At 50.6% G+C, this 24,947-nt stretch overlaps 7 protein-coding genes across 7 annotated transcripts; 4 read left to right on the top strand and 3 right to left on the bottom strand.

Moving 5' to 3' along the window:
- Positions 1-1,427: 1,427 nt before the first annotated feature.
- N7503_002371 (glycerol kinase) lies at positions 1,428-3,725 on the top strand. Its single transcript, XM_057061918.1, has 4 exons — positions 1,428-1,908; positions 1,983-2,977; positions 3,034-3,200; positions 3,265-3,725. The coding sequence occupies exons 1-4, from the start codon at positions 1,631-1,633 to the stop codon at positions 3,532-3,534; spliced, it is 1,710 nt and encodes a 569-aa protein (XP_056925880.1). The 5' UTR covers positions 1,428-1,630; the 3' UTR covers positions 3,535-3,725.
- Positions 3,726-4,901: 1,176 nt separating this feature from the next.
- Positions 4,902-7,699, bottom strand: N7503_002370 (i-AAA protease YME1; the record flags this gene model as incomplete). Its single annotated transcript, XM_057061917.1, has 5 exons — positions 7,511-7,699; positions 7,301-7,441; positions 7,131-7,245; positions 5,364-7,072; positions 4,902-5,297 (listed from the first exon to the last, which is right to left on the bottom strand). Exons 1-5 carry the CDS (start codon positions 7,538-7,540, stop codon positions 4,902-4,904), a joined length of 2,391 nt encoding a protein of 796 aa, XP_056925879.1. The 5' UTR covers positions 7,541-7,699.
- A 966-nt stretch (positions 7,700-8,665) lies between these two features.
- Positions 8,666-10,288, bottom strand: N7503_002369 (putative cell surface receptor/MFS transporter (FLVCR); the record flags this gene model as incomplete). The annotated part of the gene is made up of 4 exons (XM_057061916.1): positions 8,666-9,508; positions 9,575-9,923; positions 10,001-10,113; positions 10,172-10,288. The coding sequence occupies 4 exons, from the start codon at positions 10,286-10,288 to the stop codon at positions 8,666-8,668; spliced, it is 1,422 nt and encodes a 473-aa protein (XP_056925878.1).
- Positions 10,289-10,917: 629 nt separating this feature from the next.
- N7503_002368 (involucrin repeat protein) lies at positions 10,918-14,216 on the top strand. The gene is made up of 3 exons (XM_057061915.1): positions 10,918-11,201; positions 11,267-13,933; positions 13,992-14,216. The coding sequence occupies exons 1-3, from the start codon at positions 11,034-11,036 to the stop codon at positions 14,100-14,102; spliced, it is 2,946 nt and encodes a 981-aa protein (XP_056925877.1). The 5' UTR covers positions 10,918-11,033; the 3' UTR covers positions 14,103-14,216.
- An 84-nt stretch (positions 14,217-14,300) lies between these two features.
- On the top strand, positions 14,301-15,728 carry N7503_002367 (uncharacterized protein; the record flags this gene model as incomplete). The annotated part of the gene is made up of 1 exon (XM_057061914.1): positions 14,301-15,728. The coding sequence occupies one exon, from the start codon at positions 14,301-14,303 to the stop codon at positions 15,726-15,728; it is 1,428 nt and encodes a 475-aa protein (XP_056925876.1).
- Positions 15,729-16,533: 805 nt separating this feature from the next.
- Positions 16,534-19,335, bottom strand: N7503_002366 (F-box and WD domain protein). Its single transcript, XM_057061913.1, has 2 exons — positions 19,003-19,335; positions 16,534-18,904 (listed from the first exon to the last, which is right to left on the bottom strand). The coding sequence occupies exons 1-2, from the start codon at positions 19,220-19,222 to the stop codon at positions 16,548-16,550; spliced, it is 2,577 nt and encodes an 858-aa protein (XP_056925875.1). The 5' UTR covers positions 19,223-19,335; the 3' UTR covers positions 16,534-16,547.
- Positions 19,336-20,836: 1,501 nt separating this feature from the next.
- N7503_002365 (Rho family guanine nucleotide exchange factor CDC24) lies at positions 20,837-23,823 on the top strand (the record flags this gene model as incomplete). The annotated part of the gene is made up of 4 exons (XM_057061912.1): positions 20,837-21,811; positions 21,876-22,124; positions 22,216-22,402; positions 22,457-23,823. 4 exons carry the CDS (start codon positions 20,837-20,839, stop codon positions 23,821-23,823), a joined length of 2,778 nt encoding a protein of 925 aa, XP_056925874.1.
- Positions 23,824-24,947: the final 1,124 nt, after the last annotated feature.

The following is a 24,947-nucleotide window of genomic DNA, read 5'->3' as shown; positions in this document are numbered from 1 at the left end:
TGGAGATGATCATCCTTACCTATACATTGATTGAATTAATGATCTAATGATCTCTAGGCAATATTTGAGCAGCTATATAGGTATCAATTTCTCTACTATTAGTTTTATAGCTAGAGTTACTAGACCATATAGGGGTTTTGTTCGCGATGGGTACTTTTGTTCAAGCGTTTAAAGGTCCATCCAACCATGGTTAAGTGGACCACACAAAGAAAACAGGAAGGTCTGGCGAGCCGAGCTGCATCGTGGCTGGAACATAACCCCGGTTGCGATAGAGAACGGGAGCGCCAGATTCCCGTAGGATCGTCGAAGTTGACCAAAAATAATATCATCAATTAGATTAGTGATTTTTTGGCTCCTCGCGTGATCTACTCAATTGTGCACGTCCCTGTCCCTGGCAGGACACGGGCGCGATCCTCGTTCGCCATGGCCTTAGTTATTCCATAGTGAGGTTGGACATGGACTAATCCCAAACCTACAGTAGTCGTGCTAAGACTTTCCTTTCCCTTGTTATTTGTCTCCCCTCCCGCGCGTTGTGCCAACCTCTCATAGGCTGGCACCTCGGCCAGCAATCGGGCAATTTATTCTTGTTCTCCAGGGCCGTAAACCCGTTCTTTCCTATGAATCTCACACGTCATCACCCGTGGATTGCAGTGTTGTGATTGGGTAATGTCCGATGGGATTCTGGGGTTGCCCAGAGTACAGGGATGGAAATTAGTAAGTGATGTCTTGGCCTTCATACATGATGTGATCTTCCTATTGAAGAAATGGAACATTGATATTGGGATGATAAAGTGGACACCGGTTCATCCAGGGGTACGGCAGGGGAGAATGGGCGATTGTTCTTGGCTGCGACTAGTGGATTCTCCAGGAATGTGTAGACCAGCAGCTAATCTTCCGGCATTAATCCATGAATAGGAAGGCAGGGAAATGGGGGAAAGTATGTAAATTGCACGATAGGCAAAAGGAAAGAAAGTGGTGAAAAAGGGGGGTCTAGAACCCGCAGAGAAAAAATGGAGTGTCATGTGGCCGATCTACGGGGCTCAATTGATGGTCCCTAGGAGAGTCTAGAATACGATATGGATCAATTCTCTATAAATGGTCTCCTTACTGTGAAGTTATATGACAGTATGGTGAAAATAGAGTGAGTTCTTCCAGATAAAATTAGGGTTACAAAGGCAGTATAGGGGTGTAGACCCTCGATCCAACGTTTCTCCAGTATATACATAGCCCCAGAGTGGGGGAGGTGACGAGGTCTTCTGATCAAGAAAAAAAAAAGAAAACCAAAAAAAAAAAAAAAAAACTCCGTGAACCGGATTTGGGGAGAAGCAAGAGTAGGTCCACACCCCTCTCCCCCACTCCCCTTGGTCCCACTTGCCTGGATAAAAAGAGTTGCCAGTCGCTTTTCATACTTCAAGTTCCCTTTCCTTCTCTCACTTTGCCCCCTCGTACGTCAGGCTCCACTTTTCCCATAGGAGCTCCCTTCCCCCGCGACAATCTCATTGCCGCCACTGTAGATTTCTCTAGGCGTAATTCTTGGTTCTTCTCCCACCATTTCTGCCCTTGACCTATTTCCCTTTACACCCTCCCCCGCCATCCCGCCACAACACATATACCACATACCACACAAAAGATGCGGAACCCATTCGATCTCGACAACGAAAGCGTCGACGGCGACTCAGAACCCGGTCATGATGAGCAATATGACCTCCCAATCCGACCCCACCAAACAGATGATGGGGACCGGGCACTCTTGCAAGATGAGGACCGACATGGGGATGACCTGAAGGAGCGCTTTATCGGCACCATTGATCAGGGTACCACCAGTACCCGGTTCATTATCTTTGATTGCACAGGCGTTCCCATCGCCAAATACCAAACGGAGTTCCGTCAACTTCACGACCATCCAGGGTAGGTGGTTAGAACTTCGTTTTCCCCACCCCCGCAACTCCCCTCCATTAACGTTGTTTGCCCCTCTATTGCAGATGGCACGAGCAGGACCCTTACGAATTGGTCGAGTCTGTCTTTATTTGCATTGAAGAGGCAATGAAGTCATTCCTTGCACTGGGCCACTCTAGGTCGGACATTGAAGCGGTGGGAATTACCAGTCAACGAGAAACCGCCCTTGTCTGGGACTGGGAGACCGGAGAGCCCTTGCACAATGCTATTACTTGGACTGATACCCGGACCGTGAACTTGGTTCGTGAACTCAAGGCCAAGCCCGGTGCCGATGAACTGGTGAATATTTGCGGTCTACCCCTCTCCACATACCCCTCATCGGTTACCTTGCGATGGATGCTCGACAACTTACCCGATGTCCGCTCCGCTTACGACGAGGGCCGTGCTGCTTTCGGTACCGTCGACAGTTGGCTTATCTACAACCTCAACGGAGGTCCACAAAACAAGCGTCTGGTCACCGATGTGACCAACGCTTCGCGTACCATGTTCATGAACCTCGAAACTCTCCAATACGATGATCGGCTTTTGAAATTCTTCGATATCGACCCCAAGAAAATTCGTCTTCCCGAGATTTTCCCTTCGGCCGATCGCGAGGGCTTCGGAGAGATCTGCGAGGGTCCTCTAGAGGGTGTACCAATCACTAGTTGTCTGGGTGATCAGGCCGCGGCCTTGGTCGGTCACTGTGCCTTCACCCCCGGATCCGCCAAGAATACTTATGGTACCGGGTGCTTCCTTCTTTATAATGTGGGCGAAAAGCCCGTTATCTCGAAACACGGCCTACTTGGTACGGTCGGTTTCCAACTGGGTCGAGACCGCAAGCCTGTCTATGCACTGGAAGGCAGTGTGGCGGTTGCTGGCAGTGGTGTGTCATTCCTCATGAACAATATGGGCTTCTTCCGCGATTCTCGCAAGGTCAGTGATTTGGCCGCGACTGTCCCGGATAGCGGAGGTTGTGTATTCGTCACTGCATTCAGTGGTCTCTTTGCTCCTTACTGGATCGATGACGCCAAGGGAACCATTTGTAAGTGTTTGTCCTTTCCGTCCAGAATTCAGGGACCAACTAACAATGACCAACAGTTGGTATCACTCACCACACTCAGCGAGGACACATCGCTCGCGCAACTATGGAGGCTGCCTGCTTCCAAACCAAGGCTATTTTGGACGCCATGGAGATGGATAGTGGCAAGAAGCTCACGGAGTTGGCTGTGGATGGTGGTATGAGTAACTCCGACATTTGCATGCAGGTAAGCTACCTTTGCTCCGAAATCCATACAGAACATTCATATACTGACCTCTTTCCCCCTCCAGACCCAGGCCGATATCATCCAAATTCCTGTCGAGCGACCCGCAATGCACGAAACTACCGCCCTCGGTGCCGCGATCGCCGCCGCCTTCGCCATCGACGTGTGGAAGGACTTCTCTGATCTCAAGCACATGAACCGAGCCAACCGTGCCACCTTCGAACCTCAAATTTCCCAAAAAGCCAGTGTGAAGATGTACAAACGGTGGTCTAAGGCTGTGGAGATGTCGCGGGGTTGGATGGACCCCAAGGCGGATGACGACGACGACGACGAATAAGCTGCCTTTTTTTTCACCATACAATTCTTCCATCTCTATACCAGGACCGCGAGTCGGCCCGCCTCAATTCATCGGGACCCAACCGACGACAATATTATTTTCATACGGGCCTTGCAGCACATTCTCATACGCATCCACGCACGCTATCGGAGAAAAGAGGGAGACTGCCACACACTATCCAACACTATCACCAATCTCCCTTCCCTTCCCTTTTTATCTCCCTCTGATCCCCGGTGCGTGCTCTTCTGTCCAGGACGCACTGGAACACACGCGGACATTCCATTATACATATTTAGAGGTTCCTGCTTAAGTTAGATAGCCCCGTCCTAATAGGTGTGCCCGCAAGCCATGCCCGCCTTCATGACCTTGATGATGGTTGTGTTTCATCTTGATTCTTTTTCTTCCGGTTCTCAGTTATTTTCACATGTCCCAGTCACTTTATCGTGCAGGACACAACTGGCTTCGATTTCTATGTTCTGGCTATCTTTGGCGGTTGAACGTCGATTCGAACCGGGTCGACTGTTGCATCTTTTTTTGTATATACCAAGAACTATCTGAAAACAATATGAAAACCAAAAAAATTTCAAAGCACCTCATTCCCTTACTTCCAATCAGGACCAAAACTAGATCTCTTTGAAGATTGCTGGTGCCTAGTGAGGATTAACGCCCATGGAAATACAGTACCTTGGCACATCCAAATCGCATCCAAGCTAAAAAGACAAAAACCAAGACTTCAACATCACGATGATGCTATCCGAATAACTTCGTAAACTGGACCCACCCGTTCGTAGACGATAACGTCAATGTCGAACGAACCAGGCACGGACTGTACCTGATTAAGGGTATGATGTCACGGGGTCTTGAGTTTGCCCATGTGGAGCAAGCGGACCGTGCCCGAGTTTCAGGTAATCAGGAATAATCAGGATTTGGACATCATCTACACGTACAATGCCCGTTAACTGTATTTTCATAGAATAGCTTAATTTCATTAGCCTGGCTTGGCTTACTTATCACTCGAATTCTACGCATCACCTACCTGCGGGTATCAATGATCAAGATTCAAGTTCATTGCAAAAAGCTACCTAAAAGACGTAAAGCACGCTTCGCAATTCGTTTTGAGATACAAGATACAATCAAGGCATACAGGTGGTTTTATATACAAGTACAGAAGGGACCAAATTAATTTTCAAATGGGAGGAGGAAGAAGCCAAAGAGAGGGGGGTTGAAAAGATAAGGGAAATGGTATTTTCAGTAGACGCCCGAACGATCCGGGAATGCAAGAGGATAGAACTCAAACAATAGAGATAAGAAGACAGAAGTTAAAAGAAACAATAAGAGGCGAGATTGACTAGATCAGGTCATATAGCTCACTCTGTTGCGGTAGGGGGACCACCCGCCGCAGTCGACGGGTTCAGATTGGCCGTCTGTAAAGCTTCGGGCAGTTTGAGTGGTGCACTGGGCGATGAGCTGAGCTTATCAAGTTTCTCGCCTCGGAGCACTTTCTCCATTTCTTCCTTGGTAAGCGTCTCGTACTCAATCAAAGCCTTGGTGAGTAGCTCGAGTTCCTTGCGCTTATCTGTGAGAATCTTCTCGGCGCGGGCACGGGCTTCCTCGACGAGGCGGCGAACTTCGCCCTCGATCTCTTGCTTTGTCTCAGATGAGAGGCTGTCATAGTTGGTCGACAGGTCGACGTTACCGAGCTTCTTGGAGTAGCCGAAGCGGGTAATGAGTGTGAACGCTGTTTCGGTTGCTTGTTGAATATCCTGGAATCGGCGTTAGTAACTAGATTAAAGAGAAGTTGTGCAGTAGAATGCGGAACTAAGACTTACGGCAGAGATACCACTGGTAACGTTGTCGGCACCGAAAATCAATTCCTCGGCGGCCTTACCACCCATGGCAACGGCAATGTCAGACAGATACTCCGTGTAGTTCCTCGAGACGGTGTCCATCTCTGGCAGGAAATGAGTGATACCCAAAGCCATGCCGCGAGGGACAATAGTGATCTTGTAGAGCGGGGTAGCGGATGACGAGAAGTAGGCAACTAGAGCGTGGCCAGCTTCGTGGTAGGCTGTCAGAAGCTTGTCCTTATCCTGAATGATACGGCTCCGGGCCTCAGCACCCATCATGATCTTGTCCTTAGCCCAGTCAAAGTCCAGAGGACCGACCTTGGTCTTACGGTCACGGCTGGCATGGATGGCGGCCTGATTGACCAGGTTCTCGAGGTCGGCACCAGAGAAACCGGGAGTACCACGGGCGATCACAGCAGTATCGACATCGGTGCTGATCTGGACGTCCTTCATGTGGTGTCGCAGGATATCCATACGTCCACGAACGTCAGGAAGACCAACCACCACCTTGCGGTCGAAACGGCCGGGCCGAGTCAGCGCCTTGTCTAGCAGCTGAGGGTAGTTGGTAGCACCGATGATGATAACGCCGCTAGTCTGGGAGAAACCATCAAGCTCTGTGAGCAGCTGGTTCAGGGTTTGCTTAACATAGGCAGCATCGCGTTCGTTTCTCTTTGCGCCAATCGCGTCCAGCTCATCAATGAAGATAATTGCGGGAGATTTACCACGGGCTTGGCTGAAGAGATCACGGACACGCTTGGCACCAACACCCACATAGACCTCGTCGAACTCGGAACCGGACATGTAAAAGAACGGGACACCAGCTTCACCAGCCACCGCACGGGCAAGCAGGGTTTTACCGGTACCAGGAGGACCAACCAGAAGAACACCCTTGGGAAGCTTACCACCCAGCGAAGAGAAGCGATCAGGGTTGAGCAGGAACTCTACAAGCTCCTGAAGCTCATCCTTGGCCTCATCACAACCATGTACATCGCTGAACCGAACGGTCTGCTGCGAAGGTTGCGCTTCATTGTTTTGCGAGCCCCGAATGTTTTTCAACACACCAGTGGTTTCAATCAGAATAGTGATCAGGACCAGCGAGACATAGGTGAAGAATCCAAAGAACAAGAAGAACTTGACCCAGCGAAATACTGCGCTGCCCATGGACTCATCAACCACAACGTAAAGCGGAGCTTCCTTAGCACCAGTACCTCTGTTCGCCACGCCGATCTGACCGCCGCCGCTCCGAGCAGCGACTGCTTGGCCAACGGCCTGGAGCTGCTCGGAAGAGAGGCCTTGGTTCTGTCCAGTGTGTCCAGCGAGAGTCGAGTCACCACCGACCCGCTCGAGTGCCTTGCTGTAGATCGCCTCAGTTGTCGCGTTGCTCGCAAATTGAGCGCTCCGGAATCGTTCCACCACAATCGCTGCCATGTTCGCACGTAAGAGGGCCTGGTAGAATGCATTTTGGGCGTTTGCGCTATTCGGGTTGTTGTTCGCAGTCTTCTCCTTCTGAGCCAGGATGGTCTGCGAGGGACCACCGAACAAGAACCGTTGCTGTTGGAGCCTAGCCAGTCCATTGTTCTTGGGGGCTCCACGAAGGGTGTGAAGGCGGAAGGGTGTCAAAGTTGAAAAGGATCGAGTTGCGGGGGAAGTAAGACCACGGGCCGAGGTAGTTGAGTTCCAAACGGGGTTTCCTATGTCGGCCTTCAATTAGTACAAGTCAAAAGCGAGTATAAGAGGATATTCACATACCTCCGCTGAAGAGCGGAGACAATCCGCGCCGGGCAGACTGGCCGACCATGTCCGCCTTCAATCCACTCAAGGACACGGAGTTCAAAAAGTCCGGCAACGAGAGGTGCTCATGTGTCTGCTTTATCGCATCAGTACCAAATATTCCATCTTGATTTTCCAGAAATTCTTACCACCACGTTCTGTTGCTGAGAAGGGGCTCTTCCGGTGGTCTCGTGGGCGCCGGCTGCCGGAGTTCGTCCTGACTGCTTCCAGGGAGTAGCAAGCAGGCTGGACATTGATGGCCACAGGTCGGTCGTCACAGCTGCCATGTTCTGTTTCAATCATGAAGATGGTCAGCGGTATTCCTGGATAAAGTCATATCAAAGAAAGTAAGTCCTCACCGGCCGCGGGATAGTGACTTGAAAGGCCATGGTTGTCCGATGTAAAGCGGCGCTCGGCCGCGTGGGAGGCGAAAAGATTCTCCTCTAAGATGTGATTATGTTGCCAGATGACTATATTCAATGGCTAATAGCAGAAAGTGCCATAGCTGACAGTAGCAGATAATGGACAACGGTGACGTGGGTTTGGACTCCGCTGAGATGCGGCGAAAGTCGCTTGCCACTTAGGCTCGGACAGTTTCCCGTATCATCACGTGGCTACCATCAAAGCACACCGCCTTCAGATGTCTCGACTTCCAGGCACCGGTCAGGCATTCGTATGGCGGGCAGTAAACGGTATCATGATAATCAGATGCATGTCGAAAATTTGGGTCTACATTAGGCCAGACGGTTTATTGAGGTCCTTGGATATCTGGCCCAGTTAACTCAGTGACTGGTATCTACCTAGGCAGCGAATGATTTAAGAGCCATTTATTGGCCAGTACTTACAACATGTAACTTGGAATTGGTATTCCAAGGCTCATATATATATTGGACTTGTCGAGGATCTAGGGACCTCAGATCCAAGGACCCTCGATGTATAGATAATGATCAAACTCAGTTGTACAGTAGCATCGAACTTTCCAGATTCCATCATGCCAATCCATCGTCCACTGCTTGGTACCTAGTAAAGGCGAGAATAACATTTTTGTCAATGCATACCGTGAATGTATATACCCATCAGAAGCATTTAGACTTTATGTATCTCCGCCCAACGGGCCCGCAGTTTTACACCCTTGGAATCAGACAGATCAACTCGGTCTACACATCGCATTTGACGGCGTACAAGTCCAAAACGTATATCAGATTAAATACATGCTAGTTGGGCCACATAAATCCGATGCGTAAAACTCAAAAAACGGGAAAGACCCAAGGCTCCGGGAAAGGGGTATAAACTCTGCCGATCAGACGAGGTTGTCCGGAAGCCCTAATTTCACGCCATCAAATCAACGCCCAGAAAGAAGATCGTAAAGTCGATAGATAACAAGAAAGACGGAGATAAGGCCAGCACATGAGCAAAATCGGAACATGGTTGCAAGAGTTCATTATCTATACAGCAAGAAAAGAGCGTGCATAAGCTATGGATTCAAGTAACAGGTCCAAAGCCAATGCATCCACTCAAGCCAGCTTAACAATGTCATCTAATGTAGAAGCTGATATCTGCTGGGTGGTATCTTCACTCAGTCCATCTTTCTTCTCCTCAGGTGGGGATACTGACCCCTGCAACTCAATCCCACGATCAATTTCCAGCCTCCGCCGCGTCACAGTTCTACCGAAGAGGCCAAGCGACAACGGGAACGGCGCCGCGGCAGCACATATAACACATGCAAAGATCAATGCATTCCGCATGTTATATGCCGGGGTAGCATTCTCGCTAGCCTTGAGCGCATCCTGGATGAGAATGAAGCACGCTCCAAGCAACTGTCCACCCGTCCAGCAGATGGTACTACCGATCTCTGGAGAAAACGGATACGTGATCTCAACCAGATACTCCAGTACGACGGGAAGCAGCGAGAACGAAGATGCGCCCATGAGCGCCATGACGACGTATGAAGGCGCAATTCCTGCAGAGCTGGATGGGGCGAAGATCAATCCGATATAGGACGCTACCACGATGGGAACCAAGATACGGATTGAACCGAGGTAATGCTTGAATCGGTCTGTGAGTGGTGATACCACGGCTGCTACCACCAGACCCACAACGATCAGGATGGCGCCTGCGATGCCGGCATCGGTTTCGGAAAAGCCATATGGTTCGAGTATCTGGTTCAGCAGCGAGGAGACGCTGTTGAAGAAGCCCACATATACGGAAAAGGGGATGAGAATTAGCCAGAACTCTAAGGTGCCGAGTAGTTGTCGCGTCGCTGGGATCAGTGGTGTACGAGGAATGGCCGATGATGCGCTGGGCGGGGTCGGGGGTGCAGCGGGGAGAAAGAATGATGGGATAGCTGCAACGGAGGACTGTAACAAAGAAGGCAATGGTTAGCATCAGGTATTTACTTGCTTCTCAGGAATGCGCCAACACACAATGACAGAGATGTATAGGACCATATTCGGAATGTCCGAGGGCTTTGATGCCCACTCTGAATCTATCAACTGCCCCAATGCCGCACCTAACGGGTTCGCCAAGCTGGCAACAGCCGTGGCACTGGTTCTCCCTTTGTCAGAGAACCAGAGGTCGCTATATCGCGTGGGCGCGCACAAACAGAAGGGCTGCGCCAGACCGATCAAGATCTGACCGAACATGGCGAGCCCAAAGATACCACCATTCGCCCTGGTACCTGCATAGCGCAGCCAGTTCCCGATGAGTAAAAGGGTTGCTGTGATTACAATGGCGGGCTTAGGGCCGCCTTTATTTAGAACCCAGATGACGAATCTTGATATGCAAGACAAAGAACGGTAATTAGCCTCCCACATCGGGTTACCCCCTATTCCAGGTTCAGAATCACTCACGGGCTGGCGATACAGAATGCGAAGAGGTAACCAGTGCTCATCCAGTTGATCGCGCTTTCCGATACTTGAAAGTATTCCGCAGCTGTGCTCGAGATGGAAGAGAAAGTCAACCACTATAGATCATAAAGCTGGTTAGCGATTTGAATTTATCTCATGCATAATCACACATACATCCCAACTGACGACAATGTTGAGCAGAACCAGCTGCGCAAGACCCCAGAAGCGTCGCTTGTAGACCTTGTATATAGGTCGTGTGACGTACGACTCCTCATTATTGGGGTGGACCATCCTGAGTATACACTCAGATCATTATTAGAGAGTACAAGAGAAAGAGAGGGGAATCGAGGACAAAAGACTATTTTAGTTATGACTAGGTAGTATTTCATGTCACAGACCCAAAGTCATGGATCCTCGGTTTCTTTTAGACCCCGGTACATGCAACCCCGCAGAGTTACGTAGTCTGGGCAAGTACTGTCCCTGGGCAACGCCATGGGCGTTCGCTTACATGAAAACCATCTATCAAAGTTTACCGTCTCTTTATCAATTATACGCTAACTTGTCATTGGAGGAATCTTAAGACAGATAGGTAGTTCTCCGCCAAATATAGTCTGGACGGGAATTAATCAAATCTAGTCGGTTTAATAACCGTAATTAGGACTTGGCACTGGGTGTGGATCTGTTACAAACATGCATAAATCAGAAACAGCGAGGACCCGGAGATTTCCATGTGAGATGAGAAATGATAAAGACAAAAAGAAAGTTAGATGATCGATCACAAAGGATCTATGGAAATGTAAAATGCTGTGGCTGAGTTCCTCAGCTTCCGCGCAGATCAGTCTCTCCTTCGTCCCCGCCATCTTTAAGTCACAAGTTCAGCCCCGTCCTTTTTTTCTTTCCCCTGAGACCCTCCGAGTCCACCTATTTTCACCACTTCGGCACTTTTCTCCATTTTGTACATGATGTGTATCTGCCGACCCTAAATTCAACTCCAAATTCTCTCCCTAATTGGCGCATTGGCGCCTAGCCGACCACCATGAACATCAGCCTCCGATCCAGCGAGTCTTCATACGGAGACCCCCGATACTTGTCCACTGCCACCGTCTCCGATGTCCACGTCCCCTCGCCCCTAGGAAAAAGCCTAGTCGACGGCTATCGGGATGCGGCTAACCCCCAGAACGAAGACCGGGCGCGGTACAATCCGGTAAGGGGAAATTCGCGGACACCCGGCTTCATTACCATGGCTCACCAATGTTTTTGAATCTATAGCTTAACCCGGCACACCCCCGAAGCTCCGCGCTCGTCAACACCAGCGACCCCGTCACCATGTATTTATTGACCGAGACCGCCATGGACGACAGCCGAAACTACGAAATCTTGTCATTCGAAGAGGTGGAAGACCTCAAGAAAGAGCGCTCGCTTCTGTCCAGTCGAATCGAAGGCACCAAGCGCAAACTCACCCTTGAGACCAAGCTCCGCGACGCAGCTCAATCTATCGGCAGACTATACGGCCCGCCCAGCCCCCGAAGCAGCGGTGAATATGGCGCCAATGGCAAGTCGCACCGGAGGAGCCGCAGTATCTTTGGCCGCAGCGGGACCGCCCAGGTACTTGATAAAAGTGACTCGGAGCTGGCTATGAGTCAGCGCAAGTGCGAAGAGTTGGCGCAGGAGCTGTGGAAACTGGAGAATCGGTCTCAGCAGATTAACCAGCGCTTGCTGGAGCACACGGCGGGTGTCTTGCAGACGACCCATAAGGGATTAAGGAAGACCCCAAAGAACTCCGATGCGCAGGCTTCTGACCTTGACGACGGATATGAATTTGACGACCGCCATCTATACCGAACACCGGAGCACATGGATAATTATGGATTAAACGGACGTATTGATATCAACCCTGCGGCAGCTTCACTGGTGGATAATGAGGCCATGCAAGCTACGGAAAGGCGACTGGATGAACTGAGCCAGCGAATTTGCGACATGATGGTTCAATCCACTCCCGATGAGTTTGTTGACCCTCCGCCACAATCGCACGACTCGGCCGACCCTGCAGGAAATATCGAGGCGCATTTGGCGTATATCGAAAACGGCATGAACTCTCTTGCTTCCCGCGGTCAGTCCTCGGGACCGAACCTCGTTGGTCCTGGTACTGCCCCCGAGGCTGAGGGAGCATGGCGACAGCACCTCACGGTGATCAACAACCGGGTCCAGAGCATTGTTGACCGCTTCGGGCTGACTCGATCGCCCACCTTGCCCCCTCCTCCCAGCGCAACAGATGGTGAGGGATTAGAGGAGCAACTCGGATATCTTCAGACAGGTATTGATGGCTTGGAAAGCCGGGTTGATGGTCTGATAGAGCAGAAGAGCATTCTCACCACCCAAATTCAGCAGCAGCGTGAGCTCAACTCCAAATCTGATGCCGAACGTGATGCCCACATTGGTGATCTGACCGAGCAGCTGGCCCATATGCGCAAGGAACATGAAACTTCCCAGCGTGAGGGCAAGGCCGCCCAGGACGAACTAGCCGTGTTAATGGAGCAGCTCGAGGGCATGCGCACCAACGGCTCTACTCAAGAAGAGGCGAAGGCTGCCCTGGTGCAAGCTGAAGGAGAAGTCGCTCGCTTGCACAGTGTTGTGGACTCGTTGCAAAACGAGGTTGACATCCGTGCGCAAGAAGCCATGGAGGCCCATGACCGTGCAGAACAGGGCTCCGCTCAGCTCGAAGCCAGTCTTAAGCAATCCCGCGAAGAGGCAGATGTCCGTGTTCAGGAAGCTGTGGCAGAGGCTGTTCAGGAGGCTATTGATCGCCGTGTGCAGGTTGAGAATCAACTCGCAGCGACCGAAGTGCAACGTGCGGAGATGGAAGCCCAGCTTGCACAGGCTGAAGGACGTCGTGCTCAGGTCGAGGCTCAAATTGCACACGTTGAGCAGCGTCGCATCGAGGTTGAGGAACGATTTGTTGAGGTTGAAGCCCAGATTGCACAGGTTGAGGCTCGCCGTGTTGCGGTTGAAGAGCGCTGTGCTGAGGTTGAATCACAGATCGCAGATGTTGAAGAGCGTCGCATCGAGGCCGAAGAACGCTGTGTTGAGATCGAGACTCAAATTGCGCAGGTTGATAAGCGCCGTATGGAAGCTGAAGAGCATTGTGCCGACGTCGAATCCGAGATGGAACGGGCTGAGGAGCGTCGTATCGAGGCTGAAGAGCGCTGCGTTGAGTTGGAAGGCCAGCTAATGGAGGCCGAGAAGCGTCATGCTGAGGCAAGCCGCAACATGACACAGGCCGATGAACAGGAAGCCCTAGCAGAGCGACTTGCCGAAGCCGAAGAGAAGCGAGCCGAAGCTGAAAACCAGCTTTCACAGGTTGAAGAACTACGTGCCCAGGCCGAGGCGGATGCGGAACGTGCTCACAATGAGATGACTGATCTTGAAGGCGAAGTCGTGCGAATCACAACCGAGCTTACAATGGTCAAGGCAGAGCTGGACGGTGCTTATGGTACCCGAGCCCAGCGAGCTGCGGAGGTGGCTCTCAACCCCGAGATTCAGAAAGAGATCGATGCCCTCAATACACGCAATATTGAGTTGGCAGAGGAGCTGGCCGAGCTTCGGGGCAAGCAAGGCGGTGGTGACATCCAGAAACGCGCCGATACCCTCGAGAAGGAGCTCCGAGAGACTCTAGATGACTACGAGGCCATGACCAAGGCTAGCATCGAGTTTGAGAAGGAGCGGGAGCGGTTTGAAGGTGTCATTGATAGTCTCCGGGATCGCTGTGAGGCATTGGAGACCCAACTCAGCGAGGAGCGCATTAGCTGGATGAACCTGAGCAGCCCAACAACTATGGGCCGCGACCCTACCATGGAGACCACATCCACAATGGTTCTGAAGAACGAATTCAAGAAGATGATGCGCGACACTCGCAACGAAAACATGAAGATTTTGAAGGTTCGTTCATCCATTTTCTGTCTATGGACTTCTATTGATGCTGACATCATAAATACAGGCGGAACAAGAGGAGCGACGAAGAATCGAAGGGTTGTTGCGATCCCTAAGAAAGGAACACGCTCAGGTGACGGGCAAACCCATGCCCAGTCCTGTCGGAACCCCATTATGATGATGATTATGTTCTACGTTCTCGGATTTGGTTCTTATAAAGACTGTACATATAGACTTTGCTTGTATAATATTGCATGAACATCTCGCGGCAAGCGCGACGGCGTTATCACCTACTCACATCTTTTCCACATAAAGACTCTACATTCACTTATCCTCTCCCCGGCCTCGACTGCCTGAGGGGCCCACTTCCTTCATCATGTCGTCTGTTCAGCATGTTCAACGGACTAGTCCACCTTATCGCGCCCCACGTCCTAGATACTACAGCAGACAAACCAACATTCAACCTTCCCGAGACTCAACCATCCCACCACTCTCACAAGAGAACTCCAACTCCTCCGACCTTTTCTACAGCGATGAAAAATCAATCTTCAATGCAGTCCGGGTCTCCACCCCCAACGAGGATTCCCGTCCCTACGAAATTCCCTACATCATGGAAAGAGGGCGGGCAGCTAATATGGCCAGGCTCATCCCACCAGGATCACAAGGATCCTCTCAAGACAGCCACTCAGCAACCCAGCATCGACGTCTCTTCAAATCACGACAGCGAGCAGACCAACTTGGGTGGCGGAACCAGCTCTTCTCTGACAACGGGGCGTATCATACATCGCAACTGGGCCTAAGCCCTTTGAACGAAGGGGATTATTTACCCGAATCTGCTGGCAATCAGCACCGCAAAGCTATGTCCCTCGATGCAGTGGATGATCACAGTTCTAATAGCCCCCGAAAACATCCCTGTTGGCCTGGATCAGGCATGCCAACGGCTGTGAGGACTGTTCAACCAACATACCCTCCACCGGAAAGATTACCCACACCTCCAGGTCTCCCATCGTTCAACACCCCAGAAGCCATGTACTGCTCTGCCCAGTTTCTCATTGGGCACAACGGACCACGGGGTCTGCCATCTCATCGCCCACACGGAGTATCAGCCACCGGCCAACGATCCAGCTCATATGGCGATGCATTCCGAAGATTCCTGGGCTTACAACCGACAGTTGAGACTGATCCAGTCGTGTCTGGAAGTATCGGCATTGGGCGAGCACCAGACGGAACTATCGTCCAAGGCAGGTTTCCACAACGACAGAGTGGCCACGGTACGAATCTAGCAAGACAAATTGAGGACCATCCATTCCACCAGAATACTCTTCGTGTCGCTCCTACCTCTCAAGCTAGTCCCAATCTTGTTCGGAATAGCACACAAGCAGATTCCAGTGCATCAAAACGTTATCCAGATTCTCAACCACGAAAGAAAAAAGTCCGCACAATGGGCTTGGGTATCTTGGGTCGATCGCTTATTCCAGCCTCTGTCCCCGTTCAAAGAGCACAGCACGAACCTATCACTAGCCCGATATCTCCTCTGCAATTACCGCAACCGCGATACGACCTTATTCGAACACCGAGTGATCGTCGATCAGAAGATCAAGTGCTCAGTGCGGGGACGTATACAGTGTGTGATATTTTGGCTTGGCTTCCGATCCAGCTGTACCTCTGCTGCTGCTTTAAGCGTCTCTCTGTCGAGGACGACGATGATCTTGAAATTATCAATTCTAGGGAGACTTATGCGACGGCAAGAAGCCGGTTTTCGGGTGTGGAGACGGATGGAAGTAGAGTTGGGCCTTCTCCATGATTCTGAACTTATTCATGCCCGGCATTCATTTGGCATATTCGCAGTTTCCCGCTTGGTCATGATCCTCACTGACAACCTTCGAGATACTGGTCTTTTCCCCTCTTTAAGGGTCTAGTTCTATTCGACTAGTGCTCTCCGGTGCAAAATATCCATTCTTATTTGAGGCTCCGTGTCTCCTGGGTCCAAGGCTTCTGATCTAGTATTCTGTGAAGAAAGATACGACATTCGTTCGGAGTCTACACTCAATGCAATGATGAACTGAAGTTTAGTTGAACGTTGACCAATTAGTTTCAGGCTCTTTATCAACCGGAGATTACATTACTTCCAAAGATCAAATCAGTGTAGGTTTTAAAATACACCAATCCCAGAAAGCCTCGTGAGAGTCCATGCATTTCATCTAGATGCTATGCCATGATGCTGATTAGGCGACACGAAAAAAAGGTCACAGAGCTCGCCATGCTAAGGACCTTCAATCCCAAGGAGGAATAAATAATAGTAAAGGGTCATATGGAGAACCGTTTCGACGCAAAAAAAAAAAGAGTCCAAGAATGTGAGTTGTTCATCGAGGCCTCATGACAAAGGGGTAATAAAAGGGTTTAGAATGCAATTGGGAGAAGAAGAAGTAGAAGGGCGAATAGTCGAAAGACCAATGAGAGCCAGAGAAGGAAGATGGTGGGAAAAGAATGCATGCAAAGCATAAGTCAAGTCATCAGTTTCAGCGCATGGTGCACCTATTTGTGCTATCTCGCCCAGCCATGATCGACTGGCATCCCTGTGATCCATAGCAGAGGTAGATGTGATGGGAAGGAATTAGTCATATCAAAGGCTCTCAAAGAATTGGCATGCTTCGACGATCTCTTCGTCGTCGTTGCAAAAGTCCCAGCCTACGATTCGCGGGTCCACGCTGGCGCAAATAATTTTATGCGCGTCGAACTGGACTTTAAATACCCTCGAAGTCGGTGGATTTGGCTGGAGTGGTCGGTGCGGGTGTGGATGGTGGTGATGATGGTGATGGGCCATCAATTGTTGAATTGCTTGTGGGTTGGGTTGGGGTGGCGTATTTGCCTGAGCTGGGAGCTGAGGCTGCGGAGTTGCATCATCTTGCTGTGCGGGGCCGGCAGGGAAGGCTTCGGTGGCGGGAGGAGCAGCACTCATATCTTCAACTTCTGGAGTAGATGTAGCAGTGCTCTGTGTGGGTGCAGGAGCAGGGGCCTGAGCGGGACCTGGAGTTTGAGCAGTAGGTAAAGCCATCAGGGTTTCTGCCGCTTGCAGTTGCTGGGCTTGCGCCGAAACAGCTGCTCGTGCTGCGGGTGTCAGGGTGGCACGAGTAGCGTTGGCCGCTGCATCGGCTTGGCGCAACTCATGCTTTCTGGACCATGTCCCGTCTCGATTCTTGTGCCAGATGAAAATGTGTTCATCATAGGAGCCGGAGACGATGCGGCCCCAGCTACTGCCTCCGCCATTCGGAGGGATCTTTGCACCGATAGCAGAGATATCCCGGGGATCTCGAGACCCGGCAGTATTTGATGTGTAACCGGCACGTCGCAGGTCCCTTGGTGCCATATCAACACCATCACCTTCTTGCTGTGCTCTCCAAAATGCGTTTTCAACTTCCAATGCCTCCTGTCTCAGCGTCTCGTCGGCTCCTGGTGGGTCTCCGAATCCTGCCTGGACGGTACGAACAAGATTTTCATGCCCTTTCAGGCAGGCGACCTGAGCCCCGGAAATATGATCATAAATCCGTACCGTGTTGTCATTACTACCGCTGATGATCCGTCGGCCATCGGACTGCACGCAAGCAATGCCTTTCTCATGTCCCATTAGAGTCTTCAAGCAAGCACCGTTGCGGACATTCCACACTTTGATCATGCGATCCCCCGAGGCTGTAATGATCTCGTCGCCTTGAAGCTGCATTGCATTTACCGCTGCGCCGTGCCCTTCCACGACCATGAGAAGCGAGTAAGGCTCCAATGGTTTGATACGCCCGTTGGCCAAGCTTGCTTCTAATAGGCTCGGTGCCATTTCATTGAGATCAATGATGTAGGAGGGATAACTGGCACCGCCACCTTTGCAGACACGAGGATAGTTTTCATCCGTCACGGATAGCTCTCGACGATTCCATACTTTAACTGTTCGATCCTTGGAGCAGGTCACAAGGTATCGGCGATCAAATTTGAGGTTCAAGACTGAATCAGCGTGCGCACTTTGGATTTGATGAATCTTTTGACCCGTCGAGAACTTCCATGCAATCACAGAACGGTCACTGCTTCCCGAAATGATGATATCCTCGTCGGGGCTTGGGTCAAACTGCAAGCATAGCACAGACTTTGCATGTCCGACTAGTGGACGATGCCATAGTCGTTTGGTTTCTAGATCCCAAACGCGCACGGTCCTGTCCCGGCTGCCGCTGACCAGCCACTTTCCTTGGAATTGAATGGCATAAACACATTCTCGGTGAGCCTCTTCTGGGTGTGAAGGGTGAGGTAGCTGGAAATTCTTAAAACGACCTTGATGCCAGTTTTCTTCAAGGCGCCGGCGTTGCTTGTACAAATGTACCCAGTTGATCTTAGCAGTTCCGTTCGGGCGTCGAATGAGGATTGATGATTTGAGTGGTGGCTGGAGCATTGAAGGGATCTGAGGAAATGATGTGGGTTGTACAAGATCGGCTTCGTTGCTTGGTAGAGGTAAGCTCCCGTTCGCGTCTGCCATATGATGATCCCCCTCGCTGTCTGCTTCGGCATACAGATGGCCGTCGGTCTCTACCGCACCCGGGCCTGCAGTGACACGCGAAGTAAGCCATGATTGTGGTACGCGCTTCTTCTGTTTGGGTTCACCGAGGTCTGTTTCTGAGTGTCTTGGGCGTGATTTGCGGATTTGTGGAGAAATTGGTTCAGAGTGTTCTTGTTCAAAATTATAAATCGCGCGCGAATTTGCTCGCCAACCTTCATTTATGTACAACACTCTCCATAGACCAGAATCGAGGATGCGGTTGCGCCATGAACGAGACGCAAGCGTGAGGTTCAGGAGGGTACGAGGTTCGAGGTAGGAAAAGATCTGGAATGTCAATTCGGGGGGTAGTTTAACAACGGGATCCATGTGAAGTAGTGGGTGGACGCGTTCTACCACCCCAGAAAGCGCAGATGTCGAGAGCGAGCGAAGTAGGCTGTAGGCAAGTTCTGTGGTTGCGGGCTGCATGAGCAGGTGGAAAAGACAAAGGAGGTTGGGGGAGGGGGTGGGAAACCACCACCGAAAAGACATGAGAGGGATCACTTACCAGCTCTATCAGACTCACTTTGGGCAAGCACCCAATCTGGAAGCATCATGACATTGTCCGCCACAGGCTCTTTATCTGCCTGACTCCGGGTCTCATCTGAATAGCCTTCATCTACCTTGAACGACGGGGAAAGTGATTGTGCAGAGTACCCCGGAAAGCTGGTGGTCTGTAGATGAATTGTGGGGTGGGAAGAGGCGTCTGTCGCTTGTTCCCCCTCCATGGATGCGATAAAAGGTCACGTTCTGGATCGGGCGGTATGGTTTTCGGGAGACCAGAGGGGCGTTAGGATGAGTGAGTTTTCGCTCGGCGATGCTGTCTTCGTATTGGAATTGGTCGCACCAACTAAAGAAGAAACAACAAGCCTCCTTTGACGCGATATCTCAAGGTTTCGCAGAGGGATGATCCCTCTTACGCAGAGGAGTGGTGGAATGGGAGATGGAGACCCGGGCTCCGTGCTGTATGTCACGTCACGGAGGTGCGGGATCCACTCCAAGAAAGTGATAGATCGGGTGGAGAGCAATCAACACATCAAAAGGACGAACCACAAACTGTGAGCTGAATCAAGGGACAACAATAAACGATGGAAGAAAAACAAAAAGAGCACTGGCTCTGATGATAAGAATGAACCTAAGATTAACAAACATTGTTCATGCTGTAACTGGAATGGCTCATTTCAAACAAAAGTCACGTGGAAGGCTGAAGTATGGACTGCAGTGATCAACTAGTAGAACTGATAGATAACATATCATATGCCATATGGCAATGATGTACATTAGGGTCTAGAGCATGTCATCTAGCTGAGCAACTACTCGCCCCTCATATGCAAAAGCAAAATGGCATTGTCGATGAATATCTGCATAGGGGGTAACAATCACATACCTCTCCACAATGGGGCACTAAAAGTAGGTGCCCAATATATATGCTTTTTGACTCAACCTTATACATATCGGCTTGAACAAATAGTCCAGAAGCTAGACCAATCCTTGAACCAATCTAGATCTAGACTAGAACTATAAAATAGATGAGACCATTGTGAAGAGTCTAACGTCTCAGGTTGAGACTCGTGCCCCTCTCCACATCCCACCGCCCGATGGAACACACGCTAAACCGCTTCGGGTAACGAACAGCCCTCTCCTTCCGCTCCCTCCTCTCCTTTCCCTTCATCCCATTCATCGCTGCCCCTCTATCTTGTGTCTTTTGGCCTCGATTCAGGTACCTTGGGCTGTTACTAACATCATTTCTCGGAAGTTGACTCTTCCGTTCCCCCTTTTCTGCTCTCACAGTCCTAGCGACCAGCAGTCTTCTTGACAGGGGTTTTGAAAACCGCTCTTTACCTCGACAAGTCGGCCTTCGTCTGCCCGGCTGCAGCGTTTACTTTCGATTCGGAGGAACTCAGAAAATACTCGCGTCCCCATAGATTGGGCCACGCTGAAGTTGGAAGGAATTCCGGTCTGATATCCTTTTTCGATTTCCGTCACCGCCCCTCGGAGGAAAGTGGCGGCGCGTCAGATTCTCGGTTGATATACCTCCTTGTGCTGTCTCAGCGGGCTTGCCCCCGACTATATATACACCTCAGCGATAACGCCACTCGCGGTCACACCCCGGTGGCACTTTCGTCAGTTCTCGAAATTCGACCGATCGTTCTACCTTTTCCTTGCGCCGTGCGGTGTCCACCTTCCCTTAAATTACCTTTATCGCGGGAACATTCCATGATCGGCATCCCGTTCGACGCCCGTCGCTCTTCCCGATTATCGATACGCATTCCTGGTCTGCTGTGCGGATTTGAACTGAGCCTGGCTGGCCTGACTCACATAACTGGTCGAGGCACCTGAACATGATCGAAACCGCCACTATGAGCGGAATTCCGGTCGCCGAGGACAACATCATCAACCGGCGTGGTGGTGAATCAATTTACCAGAGCTGCGTCAACCTCAAAAAGCGGCTCTGGGAAGTGCCATCCTTTGAACCTTACCTGGAAAAGATGGATGAAGAAGACCGTGAGCGCGGAAACACCGACCCCGTGGCCTCATTGTGGAGCTTTCTTCGAGACGGTTATCCCCTTTTGAGTCTCTACAATGCATCCGCTCCAGAGGAGCCGTTAGTTGTTGATCCGGCCAAGGTGCCGGAGGCAAAGCGGCCTAAAGCTGCTACTTTCAAGTTCCTGCAGGCATGCCTGCAAGAACTGGCATTCCCTCAGCAGGACTGCTTCCTAATCACCGATCTTTACGGCGAAAGCACGACAGGATTTATTAAAGTGATCAAGATGGTCAATCGCGTGGTGGATATCCTCGAAATTCAGGGTCAATTGAAAAGCCCCTCCGAAGTGACTGATGCACCGAACGCAAAAGCAAACGTAAAACTCACTAAGCGAGAGCATATTCTTAAGGAGCTTCTGGAAACTGAGCGCGACTATGTTCACCATTTACAGAACCTCCAGGCGCTCAAGAAGGAATTGGAGGAGACTGGTGCTCTGACAGGTGACGCAAGTCACCAGATTTTCCTGAACCTGAACAATCTGCTTGACTTTGCTCAACGTTTCTTGATTCGGATGGAGCAGCACTATGCTTTGCCCGAGGAAAGCCAAAACTGGGGTATTCTCTTTTCGTCGCATGAGGATGCCTTCCGACAGTATGAACCATTTATTGCGAACCAAATGCGCTGCGACGAGGTTTGTATGCAGGAGTGGGATAAAATCAAGAATGCGCCACGTCATGTAGACCTTCAGCAAATGGTTGCTCAGCCTAAAACCTTGAACGGATTCTTTGTCAAGCCTTTCCAGCGTTTGACCAGATACCCACTTATGCTATCGGTAAGTTGTTTGATTCCTTTGTACAGTATATTTTATTCGACTAACGTTGTGTCAATTTCTCCAGGAGCTTCGCAAACAATTGGAAGACGAACAACTCAAGGCTGATATCACAGCAGCCATTGATTCCATTCAGGTCACTCTCGATTCGGCAAACGAAGCTATCCACAAGGAACACTTGGTTACAGCAGTGGTAGATTTGTCCGAGCGGGTTGATGATTGGAAGGCTTTGAAGATGGATTCATTTGGAGAATTGCTCCGTTTCGGTACCTTCTCGGTGGTCAAAGGCGACAGTGGCAAGGACAGTGAGAGAGAGGTATGTACCAACGACTTTCCTTTGGCAAATCTGCCACCATCTGGGTTCTTCTGCGACATTGGGAACATTTTTTGCTGACGCGGCTTGGCAGTATCATATTTTCCTATTTGAGCGCATCCTTCTATGCTGCAAAGATATAAACCCGAACAAGCAGAAGACTAAGCTTATGATGAACAAAGACAAGCCAGCCCTTACGGCTAAAGGCAAAGCTCGTCTCCAATTGAAGGGTCGAATCTATATGGCCAACGTCACCGATATTGTCTGCCTTCAAAAGCCTGGTGAGTCATTTTTCACGGCATACAGCTGGAATGTTTCTAACAACCCATCCATAGGCCTTTACCGTATCCAAATTTTTTGGAAGGGCGACCCAGGCGTGGTGGACAACTTCATCATTCGTTACGCGAATGAGGATACTATGCGTAATTGGTACAAGGACATCGATACCCAAAGGGCCATTCAATCAGAGCGACGCACTATGCGGAATACAGGCACCTCTGACAGCGAATTCACCTATTTGGAGGGCATGACAAACATACCGAATCCATATCAGGAGTACGAGGTCGAGGATGTGTCCAAAGATCCGTCATACTACTCTGAGTTCCCTATGAGCCGGAATGCGTCAAGCACTAGCCTGAGAACTCGGTCTGCCACCGGCGGTAGTACTGGTTCGGTCCCCCACGTGAATGGTCGGCCTCGATATAACGCCACTGATTCGGCACTTTCTGTCCATACCCAGTTCTCAGGTGCTGGCAACATGTCTCCTGGTGATCGGAACATGAACTCATACTTTTCACCTGCAGAGACACCATCCACACGTTCTAGCTCCCAATCAACCGGGTTCTCGTTCGGTCGTCAAAACACCAATTCTACCTCTGCATCCTCCGTCTGGAACGAAGAAAACCAACGCTATACCGCGCCGGCATTGTCTCGGGCAACCTCCAGAGATGGCAGCACACCTACAGGTTTCTACCCCCCTCCACAGCCCAATGGCCGGAGCAATCAGCGCCCATCTCTGCCGCCTCTTTCGGGACCGCAATCGGCTGCCGCTGCCAATGGGACTGCCCAGCGTATGCGCTCCGCTAGTAGTCCTGATATCCACCACCATAACAATATGCCACCCGAGTCACGTCGGTACATGGGAGCTCACACAATGCAGACAGTTGACAATGTCCCTGTGCCACCAATCCCTGCACACATGGCCAACATGAAGGCCCCGGTTAACCGCAGCCAGAACAACTCACCCACCAACAGTCAGCTCCCAATGCGTTCGCAACCGCATCATGTTCACCCAACACATTTCACCGAGCCGGAGTATAATGAATCCTACAACTCGGGGCTGGTCTCCGAACAAGCTACTTCTCCCTTGAGTCAAGAGCCCGACGGGGATCCGTTTATGCCCACTCAACTGAAGGCCAAAGTCAACTTCGACGACAACTACGTCACACTGGTGATTGCAACTAATATTTTGTTCCGGTCATTGACTGACCGTGTGGATGCCAAGCTGGCTCGGTTTACAAATCGATCCATAGGCAATAAAACCGTTCGTCTACGTTACCGTGATGAGGATGGAGATTTTGTCACCATTGACAGTGATGAGGCCGTTCAGCTTGCCTTTATGGAATGGCGTGAGCAGCACCGGGACATGCTAGCGAAGGGTTTGGTTGGTGAGATCCAGCTGTACTGTCAAGTAGTTGACTAGGTAGCTGGACCTTTCATGATACCCATCTCCTTTCTCCCTCGCAGCATTTACCTTCCTCTTCCTCTTCGGTTGCGTCGACGAATGATCGATCTCATGATCGATATCATTGTATCACCATGGCGCTTATTCTCCCATCCCCCCCCCCCCCCCTCTCTTGTTTTGTTCTCCAACTGGATTGTTTGGTTCTGTTGAGCAGCCACTCTTGGAGAGATGACCCCATCCTTTCCGTTCCTCTGTCTTCTTTTGTCTCTTGAGCGAGCCAAGTTGCCTGTGGCACCCGAAAGGAGCTACATAATGATTCTCATCGTGGCATGAACGGTGTTGGACGCATGTGGCCCAGCCTGTGTTGTTAGAGATTCCTACTATATCCCCTATTTCATGTCCCGTTGACCCCGGAATTCCGTGGCGGGAGTGCACGAATGTTTCTTGATCTACTACCTGTTTCCCGAACGTCCATGAACGTATGAAGTACTTTACATGATGTATGCATACTTTGATAAGCTTGGTATCTGTATTTCCTTGGAGGACCTGCATGCGGGCAGGGTTCTAGCGATTTCATGATTGCTGATCTTCATTTTTTGATCTTGTCTACGAAGTATAAGAACCTCTGCGATCCACGGTGGCGTCATGCTAACTGGGATACCGGTTCCTTCGGCATCACGCTTGGCAGCTATTTAGTATCTAGCCACGAAATAAAAGCACCCTACCTACTTACTGCTGGACACTTACCTGCTAAGTGCTAGGTACTTTAAACCCATGGACTAGTACTCAGCGCCCCCAGGAAAAGAAAGATGACATGCCTACTATACCTAAAATGGGATATTTGTAAATTTCATGGCCAGCGACTGTAGACCTGGTAGCGATAGTTCATGTTTTGGGCCCCCAGGTTCCTCCAATTAAGAAGTTTGCAAAGGAGAGCTTTCCTGCATGCGCATGCACCTATGCAAATAGGACGTACAGTATACATGGGGTTAGAATTGCATGGACAATCCAAGGTCTAAGTTCAATGCGGCATTTTCGATATCAGAATTTGCTGCCCGACAGCATTCAATCCATTCAAGCACGGTTGTTTTGTGGGAATTCGGCAGTAGTCCCAGTCGGTGGTTTCGTCGAATAGTGGTCCA

The sequence above is a fragment of the Penicillium pulvis genome, assembly GCF_028828015.1.
Source record: "Penicillium pulvis strain IBT 33274 chromosome Unknown contig_12_segment0_segment0, whole genome shotgun sequence".
Classification (NCBI taxonomy): Eukaryota; Fungi; Ascomycota; class Eurotiomycetes; order Eurotiales; family Aspergillaceae; genus Penicillium; species Penicillium pulvis.
This window is presented reverse-complemented; position numbering and strand designations above follow the sequence as displayed.

Bases quoted from the DNA above. Each gene is read 5' to 3' on its own strand.
- N7503_002371 (XM_057061918.1), top strand. From the start codon at position 1,631: ATGCGGAACCCATTCGATCTCGACAACGAAAGCGTCGACGGCGACTCA. The intron at 2,978-3,033 runs GTAAGTGTTTGT...AATGACCAACAG, and splicing joins TGACGCCAAGGGAACCATTT to TTGGTATCACTCACCACACT. The intron at 3,201-3,264 runs GTAAGCTACCTT...TTCCCCCTCCAG, and splicing joins ACTCCGACATTTGCATGCAG to ACCCAGGCCGATATCATCCA.
- N7503_002368 (XM_057061915.1), top strand. From the start codon at position 11,034: ATGAACATCAGCCTCCGATCCAGCGAGTCTTCATACGGAGACCCCCGA. The intron at 11,202-11,266 runs GTAAGGGGAAAT...TTGAATCTATAG, and splicing joins ACCGGGCGCGGTACAATCCG to CTTAACCCGGCACACCCCCG. The intron at 13,934-13,991 runs GTTCGTTCATCC...TCATAAATACAG, and splicing joins AAAACATGAAGATTTTGAAG to GCGGAACAAGAGGAGCGACG.
- N7503_002366 (XM_057061913.1), bottom strand. From the start codon at position 19,222: ATGGAGGGGGAACAAGCGACAGACGCCTCTTCCCACCCCACAATTCAT. The intron at 18,905-19,002 runs GTAAGTGATCCC...CCGCAACCACAG, and splicing joins AAGTGAGTCTGATAGAGCTG to AACTTGCCTACAGCCTACTT.